Raw genomic sequence first — 12,969 nt, 5'->3', positions numbered from 1 at the left:
TACCTATTCATGCTCACTCTCGCTGCCTGGACTTTGGTCTGTTTCAGCTCTGTGGGCAGGTTTACAGACCCCTTAGTGAGTAGTATGGTACCCTGCTGATGTTTATAGTGAGAAGCTTCAGAAAAAGTATGTGTATAAAGTTCTAGGATCCATCCTCATGTCCTCTGAGTTCTTATACTGGAAGAAGCTTCTTTTCTGTTTGAAATTAGGCTAGCCATACTTTAATTTTACTTTATAGCCCAAATCTTGATCTAGATGCACTTACACTGTTTAGCATATTGAGTGGGCCAGTATTATCTGCAGCTTTAAGAAGGAGCTGATCCACTAGGTATCGCTAATCAATTTTTCTTGTATACTTCTACAGGTTTGGGAACTCAATCTTAGGGAACCAAAAGTGATAGTATTGTTTTGAAAAGTTTATGTCCCCCTATTGAGTATGAGCTGGCACTGTTGTCTGGGATGCAAACCCTGAGGTCCCACAATTCCAGGCAAGGAAGATGCTCCAGACCAGTAGTTATAGCCTGGTGCTCACCTTGCAGTTCTTACTGCTGTTCTATGACCTCTTTGTCAACTCCTTCTCTGAACTGCTGCGCACGGCCCCTGTCATCCAGCTTGTGCTGTTCATGTGAGTATGGCAGGATAACATATGTTTGTGGTTATCTATTTATTTATGATTTGAACTTATGTACAGGGTTTAGTTGGGGTTATATAACAGGTCACAAGTAAAAATTTGGGGTGCTATTAGGTCTGGCCTTTTAGATAGATGTCCACATTGTGCCACACACTAATATATAATTATTCAAAGTGCCTTAACTACCTTCAGTTGGTTCAGTAGCTGAGGCCTTTATAGAAAATATGGCTTGCAGTGCAACCTTTAGTAGAGTTACAGCTATCTAAATAAATGTACTGTGGTCTCATCCAGGATAGATTACTGGAATCTGGTCTACATGGGGCAGCCTATGAAAACAGCTTAGAACTGCAATTGCATCAGCCTAAGTAGGAGAGAGCATGTTTTGGCAAAGAGCTACATTGGCTACCAATTCCATTTAAGACACAGTTCAAAGTGTTGGCTCTTTTACAAGCCAGATAACTCTGATAAACATTAGTAATTGCATTTTCTCACACATTTTTGACATAAGAAAGAACACAATAACGTTTAGGCTTCTTGTCTCGTAAAACAGGAGGTACTGAAATTATACCAAGGAACAGATGGATTACTACATTCTTAAAACCCTGTGTAGCACCAAGAATAGTACAGACACAGATGTTTTATTACTTTGGAATATATGTAAAGGATTGCCTGTTCCCATATGAACCTGCTCATTGCTGAGATCTTTACAAGCCTTCTGTACCTTCACTTTCAGAGACAAAGCAGATGATTACACAGAACAGTCTCTGTTTAGACTCCTTGTCTACGGAATTCTCTACCCACACCCATTCACCTGGTGCCTACAGAACTGAACTGAAGGCACCAGGTAAAATTGTTTTTATTTACTCCGACTTTTGTTAGGGCATTTATTTATTTATTTTGCCTCTTGCTGGTATTAGCTGATATGTTGACAGGTGGGTGGCAAATCTGGGAGGGTGGAGGAGAAACAAGGTGAGGTGGGAGAGGAGGCTCTGTTAAGTGATGGCAAAGCTGGGTTTGCCTCTGTACAATGTGTGAAATGGCTGTGCATACAGACTGTTGCTCACTAATGCTATGTGTTTATAAATATAAAACATGAAAAGTAGAATATAAGCTGTTGTGAGATTTCTTCTATCTCATGCTGGGGGTTCCTGAAAAGTACAGTAAATTTAGAAGTCCCACTTCAAAAAGTTTGAGGGCTAATGATAAACAGGTTAATTTTTAAAGTGCTTGCTCTAATTGTTTATTTTATTTTTATTGATATTGGATTTTTCCAGTTGTTCGTAAGCTGCCATGAGAACCTTGTGATCTAGTAGGCCCAGTAGAAGTGTTTTAAATCCTTGATATAAAGCTCTAAATGCCTCAAAAGTGGTGAGAGCTAAAAACCCATCTTATAAAGACAGAGAGAAATAGAGGGGTCAGAGATATGGTTTGTCTCCAGGTCCTTGGATAGTGCTACAGACTAGTATTTGAATAAGAGAATAAAACCTTTACAACATGGTTCTGAGTGTGATTACTCAGAAATAAGTCCCAGTGAATCCTGTTTGATTTACTCTCTCATAAATGTATCCTTAGTTCCAGTTCTCTTGGGGTCTCCCTCACTCATGCAGAATGAAAGAAGAGGGAGTTCACATTCTGGTTCATATACATTAACCACATTATGACAATCACCAAGTATTTGGGGAAAGCATACTAAAGGAAAGCATTACTTTTATTTCAGTGGCATGGTTCTAGCACAGCCTTGGTGTTTTGTGTATGGTTGGCTGAGGAATAACAACTAATTATTAACTACTGTCCAAGGGTGTGTAAAGGCATTAATCAATCTTTGTCTTGATTAAAATGTCTTTCTTCCTGCAGCATTCAGGATATTGCCATCCTCTTCAACGTTATCATCATCTTCCTCATGTTCTTCAATACCTTCGTCTTCCAGGCTGGCCTGGTTAATCTTCTGTTCCACAAATTTAAAGGAACTATGGTCCTCTCAGCAGCATACCTTGCTTTGAGCATATTCTTCCATGTCTGGATTATGGTAAGACGGGTTAGCATTCTGGTTATTTGGCTCATAAATAAAGTAGTTTATATTCATTATCAAGGAAGCCCAAATTCTGAACATGGGTTAGTGGGAAAGCCAATACAATATGTGCAAGCATGCTTTATTTACTTACTTCCCTGCTCCTTCAAGCGCAGGACTTTGTGGTTTTCATTAATGTGGAAATTAGAGGTGGGGACACTAAACCAAAAAATAAAATATTGTGTAAGAGTGGAGATGGATAGGTTGTAAAGACCTACCTCACTGTAGGCAGCATCTGCAAGACTCATCTCCAAACCAGCTTCCATAGTTAGGTTTTCTTAAAACAACCTGATAGTCCCAGGTTTCTGCACCTGCTGCCAGCTGTGGTGAGATGTGTAGACCAGTAACTTTGCCTGTTGAGTGGATGGGAGAGCTCCCAGAAATGCACAGTTAGTGTTCACATTGATCCCGTTCATTATTCTCTTTGCACGTCAGCAAGACCCACCAAGACATCACGTATGCTGTCCTTTTTTCTCTTTGCCACAGAAGGTTCTCAGTCTAGTGTCCATCTCTCTGGTCTATTATAATCTTAGGCATGAAAGTTTTGTGGTGGTAATGTGCAAGAAGTTAGATTAGATAGATGACCAAGTACCTCTGGCATTAAAATCTGAATATCTGAAATAAGCTAAACTTGAAAGTGTCTAAATGATTACAATTGTTACAGTGCACTATATCAGAAATAGCATTTTCTTTATGGTCTGGCACACTTTTTCTCATGTGAAATGACCTTCATACCTTTCTAATTGTATCAGTATACGGCTAAAATCCCCTACTGGTGTTTCCAGATAAGTTACGATCCAGATGCCACTGAGGTTTTTTTTAAAAAAAATCTTTCAAACATAGTCTGTCCTGTATCTACTGTGTTCTCCTCTTTTGACAGTTCAGCTTTCTTACCTGCCATATGATCGTCACCCAGAGACCCTTGTTTCAGCTATTTCACAAATATTGGGCGTCCTTCATCTATACTGGTCATGTATAGTATGGATGCATGTAGTGTGTCTTCAGATAAGACCCTGTTTGGGCGAAGAGTGGATTTATGCTCGTCTGCGGAGGCTCATGGATCCGATTGGATTCTAGAATGCCCCGCGGGATCCCCATCTCCCCTGTCTATTCCTTAGATGGGCTAGTGGAGCACTGGCACTGCCGTCTTTCCAAAGCCATCAACGAAATTGCTCCCCGATGCTTTCTTTGCCTTCATCTCAGCTGGTTTCCATGGTATACTGCGGAGCTCCAGGAGAAGAAACGGGAGCTTAGACGGCTAGAGCAAGTTTGGAGTTGGGCTCGTGACGAAGCCGCAAGAACATCTTATAGGACACTTATGAAAGCCTATGAAATGGCAGTGAAGGCTGCAAAAAAGGAATACTGTGCAGCCTCCATTGCGTTCGCTATCTCAATTGTTTAGAATAATCAGATCAGTCACATCCCTCTCAGGGACAGCCAAAGTGTTAATTCAGACCATAGCTGTGAGGCTTTTTCGAGCTTTTTAACAGATAAAGTCTTGTTGCTCTGTCACGACCTCCCTGCCAACCTTGATACAATTAATGAGCTGGAGTCCCCTTGCCCGTCTTCAGGTCTAATATTGGACCAGTTCAGTCAGCTCTCCCAGGCTGATGCAGACAGAATCCTGATGGCTGTGGGACCCACCACTTGCCTCCTGGACCCGTGCCCATCCTGGCTGGTGAAAGCCAGTCAGGATGTGGTGCGGGCTCCTCTGGGACGGATCATTAACCTGTCATTTAGTACAGGGGTCTTCCCAGGGAGTTGAGGGAGGCAGTGGTGCATCCGCTCTTGAAAAAGACATCTTTAGATCCAAGGGATCTATCCAACTACCGCCCAGTGTTGAATCTATCTTTCCTGAATATGATAGTTGAGAGAGCAGCAGCTGAACACCTTCATGCATTCTAGGAGAAGACATAGGCCTTGGACACATTCCAGTCTTTCACCCTCTCCATGGGACAGAGACAGTTCTGGTTGCCCTCACAGACTATCTCAGTCGACAACTGGATCGAGGCGGGTCAGGGCTGCTAATTCTGTCAGATCTTTCAGCAACCTTTGACATGGTCAATTACAATCTTTTAGACCACCGCCTCGCCAACATTGGAATCCAGGGCACAGTCCTGCAGTGGCTGCGCTTCTTTCTCCATGGTTGGGGTCAGAGGGTAGCGCTTGGGGAGGAGGTATCGCAGTGGCACCCTTTAGTGTGTGGGGTTCCGCAGGGAGCGATTCTCTCCCCTATGTTATTTAACATCTACACTTACCCCCTCGCCCAGCTTGTCCAGAGTTTCGAGCTGGGTTGTCACCAGTATGCTGATGACACCCAGCTTTATCTGTTGATGGACAGCCATCCAACTTCCTCCCCAAACATACTGGCCAGGTGCTTGGAAGCTGTGACTGGGTGGTGGAGACAGAGCTGGCTGAAATTAAATTCACTGAAGAAGGAGGTCCTGTGGCTTCGCTGGGGCGGTCTTGAGGCGGGCTGCCAGCTTCTGGGTCTTGACGGTGTGCTATTAACACCTAAGCCTTGGTGTGATCCTTGATGTCTCCTTATCCATGGAGGCTCAGATCACAGCCGTGGCCAAGGTAGCCTTTTCCCATCTCCACCAGGCCAGGCAGTTGGTGCCCTACCTCTCCCGCCCCGACCCAGCCACAGTGATCCATAGGACAGTCAATTCGGGCTAGATTACTGTAACTTGCTCTACATGGGGCTGCTCTCAAGACTGATCTGGAAACTCCAGCTGGTACAGAATGCCACAGCGAGGGTCTTTACGGGGACCCCACTGAGGGCTCATAACAAGCCAGTACTTCGTCAACTGCACATGCCTTGTACCTGAGATGGTGCAGCATTAACTTATCTGTCTACAACTGATACATTTCATGTTCCTACAAGAGAGCATTTAAATGCCAAGGTAGTGCTTGTAACACTATGAATTCAGTGCAGTAAATCAGTCATATTTTGTAATGAAACCATAGCAGCCCCAAAAACCCCTATAAGCAGCTTGTGGGAGCTCACGCTGCTCCACAGAGCAGCAAATGTTTTACAACATCCTAATAAGATAATGTGAGGTTCCCATCTCCCCTTCATCTCAGAGAAGAGGCTCACTATGACTTTTGCGGGCAGAACAACTGATTTGTGCTCTAAGGAATGAACAGCTGATCAGAGCCCAGGCCCTTGGTATTTTCCATCTCCTAGTTGGGGTTTTAAAACCCCGTGTCTGGTGAAGCTGGAGTCTGCAGTCTGTGTTGGAGCAATACTGGGATATGAATACTTCTCTAGACAGTCAAGCAGGAGGATTTAAAAGGATTTTCCGGGATCTGTTGTCAGGAGCTAGGTCTAAGTGTTCTGTGTAAATCGGCTGATCCGATTAACCTTTCTGTACTCGCTGAGCTGCTCCCTGGTGCTCCCACCCACTCCATGTAGTGTCTGGATGCATAACCCTCAGGCCAGATTGATAGATTTCCACTGGAAACGAGAGTTTTTACAGGCTGTTGGACAAGATGACCTTGTTTTTGGGAAAAGTACTTCATATAACTTTAAGGAAAGGGTCTTGTAAAAGCGCTACATCTAATTTTAATATCAGGCAATTTATGGCTTCTTATCTTACCTGTGCAAATATCATTTCTTAGAATAATAAAAGGGGCTCCAATTTTCTATAAAGATTGTGAAACTTGCAAAAATTGTAGAAATTGTTTCTTAAGATAGTAGGAAGGTGGTACACCAAGGTACTGCAGTCCCTGTAAATGGGAGAACTCTCTCCAGCCTCCCGAAAATATTGGTACTTCCATAAGAATCATTAATGTGAACATAAATATAGTGCCGGGCAGCTGGAAAGTGGCGTCCAAAGTTCTCCAAGCAGGCTGGAAGCAATGGAGCTGGTGGACCCCAATGTTCAAGTGGTGTTACCTCCATTTTGAGGGGGAGCGGTCTGGATTATTCCCCTTCAAGCTTCCATACTCGTAATCCCAGTTGGACCAGTATATCAGTTTGCCTTGTGTTTTGTATCTGTCCCTTCTTCCTACATTTTCCAGTTGCCTTTGTTTATGATTGGGTAAATGGGCACAAACTGTGTAAAGGGCTCTTCCCCTTCCCCACCCATTGGCTTTTAGTAGGCTTTCCTTCTAAATCACTGGTTCCCAACCAGGGGTCCATAGACCCCCAGGGGTCCGCGAGAACTAAATTAAGGTCCACGAAACAAAGTTATAAACCCATAATAAATTAATATTTTCAATTAAAAGTTCTCTATTATAAAAATATATATTCAAATATTATTCTAAGCTTAATGTTTAACTAACAGTTATGATTAAAGTTTATTTTCAAATTCTCGGAATTTTTATTTTGAACCTTGGGGTCCTTGCACTGAACAAAAAAGTCCTTGTGGTCCCTGGTCAAAAAAAGGTTGGGAACCACTGTTCTAAATGGAGGGCAGATATTTCTTTCCCTACTCTTGAGGCTATGGATGGCGATTAGGAACCACTGCAGTCTTCTCTCACAGATCAACACATGAGCACATGAAGCTGCCTTATACTGACTCAGACCCTTGGTCCATCAAAGTCAGTGTTGTCTACTCAGACCGGCAGCGGCTCTCCAGGGTCTCAGGCAGAAGTCTTTCTCATCACCTACTTGCCCAGTCCCTTTAACTGGAGATGCTGGGGATTGAACCTGGGACCTTCTGCATGCCAAGCAGAGGCTCTTCCACTGAGCCACAGCCCCTCCCCTAAGATCAAGCCTAGCTTCATTCCCCCTCCCCCATACAACCCATTTGAAAGTGTCTGGCTCCACCCCACCTATGGAGGTGGGGCAGTTTCCCTTATTAAGCATCATATGTATATTATTCACATATTTGCATGACATACAGCCACAGGCATATTTGATACTGACCACAGTAGGGAAAATTTAACTGGGTAAATTGTTAGAACAGGTTTTGCTCCATTTATTTTTCTGCACAATCCCAAAGTGTACAATTTCATTTAAACTTTAAAAATTAAAAAGGCTCTCCTTCTCTGAGCAGGTGAATTATAAAATGGCATCAGCTTTCCTGTGCTCCTTGCCTCCACAGCAAGGGTTGGCTGAAGGTTGGTCAGGGATTGTGCCACCCTAACTTGAGACTGGCACTTTACATAAGCAGCGTGTATGACTAAACTTAAGTTTACACCAAAAAAACATACAAGTATGTGTAGTATGCTGAAACAAACAATCATTGTACTTTCAAGAAAAGGGCTTGTAGATTTAGTTGATTTCAAACTATGGAAGTAAATATTGAGAACAGAGAAGTAGGAAGACCTTTGTTTCTGAAGGAGCAGAGCCAGTGTGGTGTAGCAGTTAAGAGCGGCGGACTCCAATCTGGAGAACCGGGTTTGATTCCCCGCTCCTCCACATGAACCTTGGGCCAGTTCTCTCAGAACTCTCTTGGCCCCACCTACCTCACAAGGTGTCTGTTGTGGGGAGGGGAAGGGAAGACGACTATAACCTGCTTTGAGACTCCTTTCGGTAGAGAAAAGTGGGGTACAAAAACCTTAATAGCCCAAGAAAAAGTAGCATTTCAAAAACCTGGATGGGTGGCTTTGTTTTTATGATGTCTTTCCCCAGTCTTTAATGTTTGTTATGTTTCTTTCCCATAGAACGTCCGCTGGAGAAATTCCAACTACTTTGTGTGGACAGGTGGACTGCAGGCCCTCTTTGTGTTCCAAAGATTGGGTAAGAATTAGGTGGAATAATTTCTTCATGCGTACAAAGTCTTTTGTCATCAATGAGGATGGCTTAGTCTCAACCCCACCCCATCCCCTTTCTGGCTAGATACGGGATGCTTGCTGGGAGCAGGGAAACACTTTGTTTGCAGACTGAATTGGCACCGTCCCAAAAGCTGAGGTTCTCTTCCTATTCCCCTGAGTAATATGTTTAAGCAAGGGCAAATTTCCCTGAATATAGTGAAATCGGTAAGACAGATAAGGATGGGAACCTCGTTGACTGTTACTTACTTCTGATTGATTGCAGCGGCTGTGCTCTACTACTACTTCTATAAGAGGACTGCTGTACACTTGGGAGACCCGCGTTTCTACCAGGACTCTCTTTGGCTACGAAAAGAGTTTGCTCAGGTCCAAAGCTGACTGATGCTTCTTGGTTATCTCAAGGAGAGGTCAGCCTGCTACGATGTTGCAGAAACCTTATCAGTATCTTGCAGGCTGTCTTTTCTCCTCACAAACCCCTATAGTCCCGTTCTAAATTTTGTGCAGTCAGTTGACTTCATCTCATTCCTAAGCCCTACATACACCAGTGTATTCTGCTGTTCTGTGGACTCCTCGCTTGCTGCTACAGGCTTCTCAGTTTCAAAGCACTCCACACTCCTCGTTTCAGATATGCAAACTGCAGTCTCTGCAGCCTTACTGAGGAACGATCTGCAGTGCCAAATGGGTTTGGCTGAGAACTCACAACACCACGAAGCAATGCTGCACTTTCCTTCTTGGGAATGTTCCCTCATCCCCCCATTCCCCTCCCTCTGACAAGAAGATACCCTGCCTTCATTAGAATCACTGGCTGTTGCCATCCTAAGCATAATTACTTACAAAAGGACTGCTCCAACTTTGCAGTGTTCCACCTGGGCCAACTGACTTGGTAGATTCCCCTTTTGTAATTGAGTTTTTAAAAAAATAAATTTCCAGGAAAATGTGATGTTTTATTTTCTTGCTGGCAAGGGATATTCTTGCGAGATTGCCTTTCACTATTAACCCTAAATTAGAGAAATAGCTTCTTTCAATGTTATGGGCTTGAAGAGGATGGTACAGGTTCAGAGGCACAGTAGCATAGTAACGAGGGGACAGCATAAATCAGTGGTTCCCAAACTTTTTTCAGCCCACCACTCCCTTGGTTCCATAAGCTGACCACCATTGCCTCCTACCCTACCCTACAAAAAGCATTATTCAGAATAGCAGTTTGCATGACCCACTAAGGAAAATAATAACATTCCAAACAGTTGACAATCAATTGCACATTTACAGTGCATTCCTGAAAGGAATGCCCGCGCCGGGCTTAGGAGGCAAACTAGTGGCGTTGCCTCCTAAAGAGGTTTTGGCACAGCTGAAACCTCTACCTGGCACCAAAAACCCAAAAAAGCTGGCGTATCTTTACAAAAATAATAAGGGGCGTTCCTGAGCCGAAAGTGCTTGGGAGGCCAACTAACGTCCGCACCGCCTACAGCCGGCGCCATTACGCCCCGGGAACGCCTCCCGGCTTGCCGCTGCAGCCTGTGCCGGCAGCTGGCGGGAGGCAGCAGTGGTCGGGGAGCGGTGCCCGGCCCTGCACGCCGGCGCTGGGGCCACTCACGCCGGCGTGCACCTTCCAGGTGCCGGCGATGTGGGCCCCTGTGCCACCAGAGGCTGTAGTCAGCCTAAGGGCTTTGGGCCCATTTTTCAGGAATGGGCTGTTATTCAAAATCAATTAAAACGTTTTAGTTTAATTTAGTCAACAACATTGATGAACCTGATGCAGTAATACCGCTTTTCAAAGTCTAATAGTCATTTAGCAAGAATCTTAGATACCACATTTAGTAACTGCTTCACTGTTCAGCGATGGATGGGTTTGATGAAGTGATACCAGTTCCCCAATGTTTGGTTTAAAGTTACTCAGCAGGAGTCTTAAATCACCATGTTCAGTAATCTGGAGTCGATTTCTTTGCTTGAAAATAAGTTGGATGACCACACAAAAACCACGTTCCACCAAATATGATGCTGGAAATGCAACAAGGAGCATCTTAACCACTCTCCATAGTGCTAGACAGTGATCATAAATGTCCTGTAACCAAAACTCTTGGTATGATGGCTTAAACTCTGGCTTCAGCTCAGTGTCATTTTGTAGCTCTATGAGTTCTTCCTCCACTACCCAATTTACTAAGTTTCTGAAATGGATTTATCACCCAATCTGGAATTGCCGCTGAAAGAAGATCTTCAGATTGCTCAGACATATCTTCATGCAGCACTGAGTCAGCTGGGCTTGGAGAAGGAGCAGGGGACAGAGCTACTGCTGAAGTGAGTGTTTGCTTTGCCTTTCCCAAACTGCTGGGGAGCATTAACTGAGGTTGCTGTGTGAGAGGACAATGATTATGGGTGAGTGAGTGCTTGTAGCCTGCTGGAGAGGGATTTCTGATTGGTTCTGTGTGTTCTTTTGTCTAGTTGGTTGCGGAGTGAAAAGCGTCTGTTTGCCTGGGGTTGATTTCTGGCGCTCCCTCTGCTGTTGCTGTGGCTGTTAAGAGGTAGGGCCTGTGAGCTTGAACTGTAAGGCTCCTCCTCCAGAGACGTGAGCTAAAGGGCTCTTGGCCTGTGGCTCTTAGCCTGGGGATTGGGCCTGGAGATCCTATAAGTAGATAAGAGGCTTGTACATTATTGTATGTGATACCCCTTGTGGCTTAGGTAGACATTTGGTCAGGTCTGTAAGTTTCATGTTAGAACAACACACTAAGGTAATTCTAGGGTGAAGGAATCCACGTGAAGGGGATGATGACTCCTCACAGCCCATTTCCAGTCACCTGCAGGGAGGGCACGATGTTTGCTTTCCTCCCTAAGGACAAGATGGGCGTCACTTGTCAAAAGTGTAAGTTGATAGGGCTTTTAGAAGAGAAGGTTCAGAGCCTGGATTACTGCTCTCTGTGAGATCAAGGAAGGGGAGGATTTCATTAACAGAAGCCATGATGCTCTGCATAGGGAAGAGGAGACTGGCCAAAGGGAAACAGTGTGGTTGACTCCCCTAATGAGACCCCTCAGAACACTACAGCACAACCCCAAAGGCGTTGAGCAAGACAGCATTCAGTGCCATTAGAACTCAGGAATCAATTCTAGGCCCTTGCAGTGGTGGCAAAGACAAAGTGCCAGAAGCAGAACCACAAGAAAGACAGAGGGAGGAGGGCAGAGAGATACGAAGAAATGGCACTGGAAGGAAAAGTGTTGGTCGTAGGTGACTTTTTGCTGAGGGGTACAGAATGTCGTGTCCAGGGCTGACTCCCCTGGCCTGAGAGCTGTGTTGCTGCCAGGGGCAAAGATTAAAGATATTGCTGACTGGATGCCAAAGCGGATCAAACTTACAAATCATTACCCATTTGTGATGGTCCACGTAGGAACAAACAACACAGCCGTGAATACCATTGAAAGCATCAAGGCTGACTATGAAGCTGAAGGGAAGGGGGGCACAGGTGGTGTTCTCTTTGATCCTTCCTGTCAGAGGAAGAGGAATGCGAAAGGAACAGAAGATAATGGAGGTGAACCACTGGCTTCAGGTGTCCATGTACCAATGCCCAAAGCGTGGGCAATAAGAATGAAGAGATTGAGCTTCTAATGCAGACAGAGGGGGTATGTTTTAGTAGACATTACAGATACTTGGTGACTGGAATGTAGTAGTGGATGGATATGAGTTATTCAAGGAAAACCCAGAGGGTCAAAGAGGAGACAGTGTGGTGCTGTATGTGAAGAGAGGGCTTGCTTGTCAGGAAATGAGGAGGGTGACAGCCCAGTAGAAAGTATCTGGGGGAGGATAAGGGAGGGAAGGACAAACAGTATTGTAGTTGGAGTCTGCTACAGACCACCTGACCAGGGTGAAGAGGTAGATGCTTCCTTCCTTGAGCAGCTTGACAGGGTATTCTAACAACATGACCTGGTAGTTATGAGTGACTTTAACTTCCCTGTTGTGTGCTTGGGGACAAACTCTGCTAAGTGTCCACAGTTACGCAATTTCCTGAACTGCCCGGCTGACAACTTTCTTTTCCAAATGGTAGAGGAAGCTACGAGGAGCTCAGCCATACGCAACTTAATATTAACCAACAGCAATAGTTGATAGATGGGGTGAAGGTGGTTGGGTCCTCGGGGAAGTGACCATGTCCTCCTAGAATTCCTTTTGCAGAGGGGGACCAAGGAAGTTCGTAGCCACACATGTCTGTTAGATTTTAATGGGGCAGACTTTAATGAACTCAGAGACAAGAAGAGTCATTCCATGGGCAAGACTGCTGGAAGGGAAAGGAGCAAGTGAAGGGTGGGTTCTCCTAAAACAAGAGCACTTGCAAGCTCTTGTTATAACCATTGTTATTACAACAAAAAAGAAACATGGTAGGGGATCCAAGAAGCCATTTTGGAAAAGAACTCCATGATGAGCTAAGAAAGACAAAGGAAATGTTCAAGAATTGGAGGGAAGGACATACCTCTAAAAAGAGTATCTGCAGGTTTCTAGGCACTGTAGGTCAGTCATCAGAGAGGCTAAAGCTCACAGTGAGCTGAGGCTGGCCAAGGAGACTCGCTA

At 44.6% G+C, this 12,969-nt stretch overlaps 1 protein-coding gene across 1 annotated transcript; it reads left to right on the top strand.

Moving 5' to 3' along the window:
- The first annotated feature begins 400 nt into the window (after positions 1–400).
- On the top strand, positions 401–8,903 carry TMEM138 (transmembrane protein 138). Its single transcript, XM_056851188.1, has 4 exons — positions 401–625; positions 2,486–2,657; positions 8,316–8,391; positions 8,689–8,903. The coding sequence occupies exons 1-4, from the start codon at positions 498–500 to the stop codon at positions 8,799–8,801; spliced, it is 489 nt and encodes a 162-aa protein (XP_056707166.1). The 5' UTR covers positions 401–497; the 3' UTR covers positions 8,802–8,903.
- The last annotated feature ends 4,066 nt before the right edge of the window (positions 8,904–12,969 follow it).

This window comes from Euleptes europaea, chromosome 6 (assembly GCF_029931775.1).
Source record: "Euleptes europaea isolate rEulEur1 chromosome 6, rEulEur1.hap1, whole genome shotgun sequence".
Taxonomy (NCBI): Eukaryota; Metazoa; Chordata; class Lepidosauria; order Squamata; family Sphaerodactylidae; genus Euleptes; species Euleptes europaea.
This window is presented reverse-complemented; position numbering and strand designations above follow the sequence as displayed.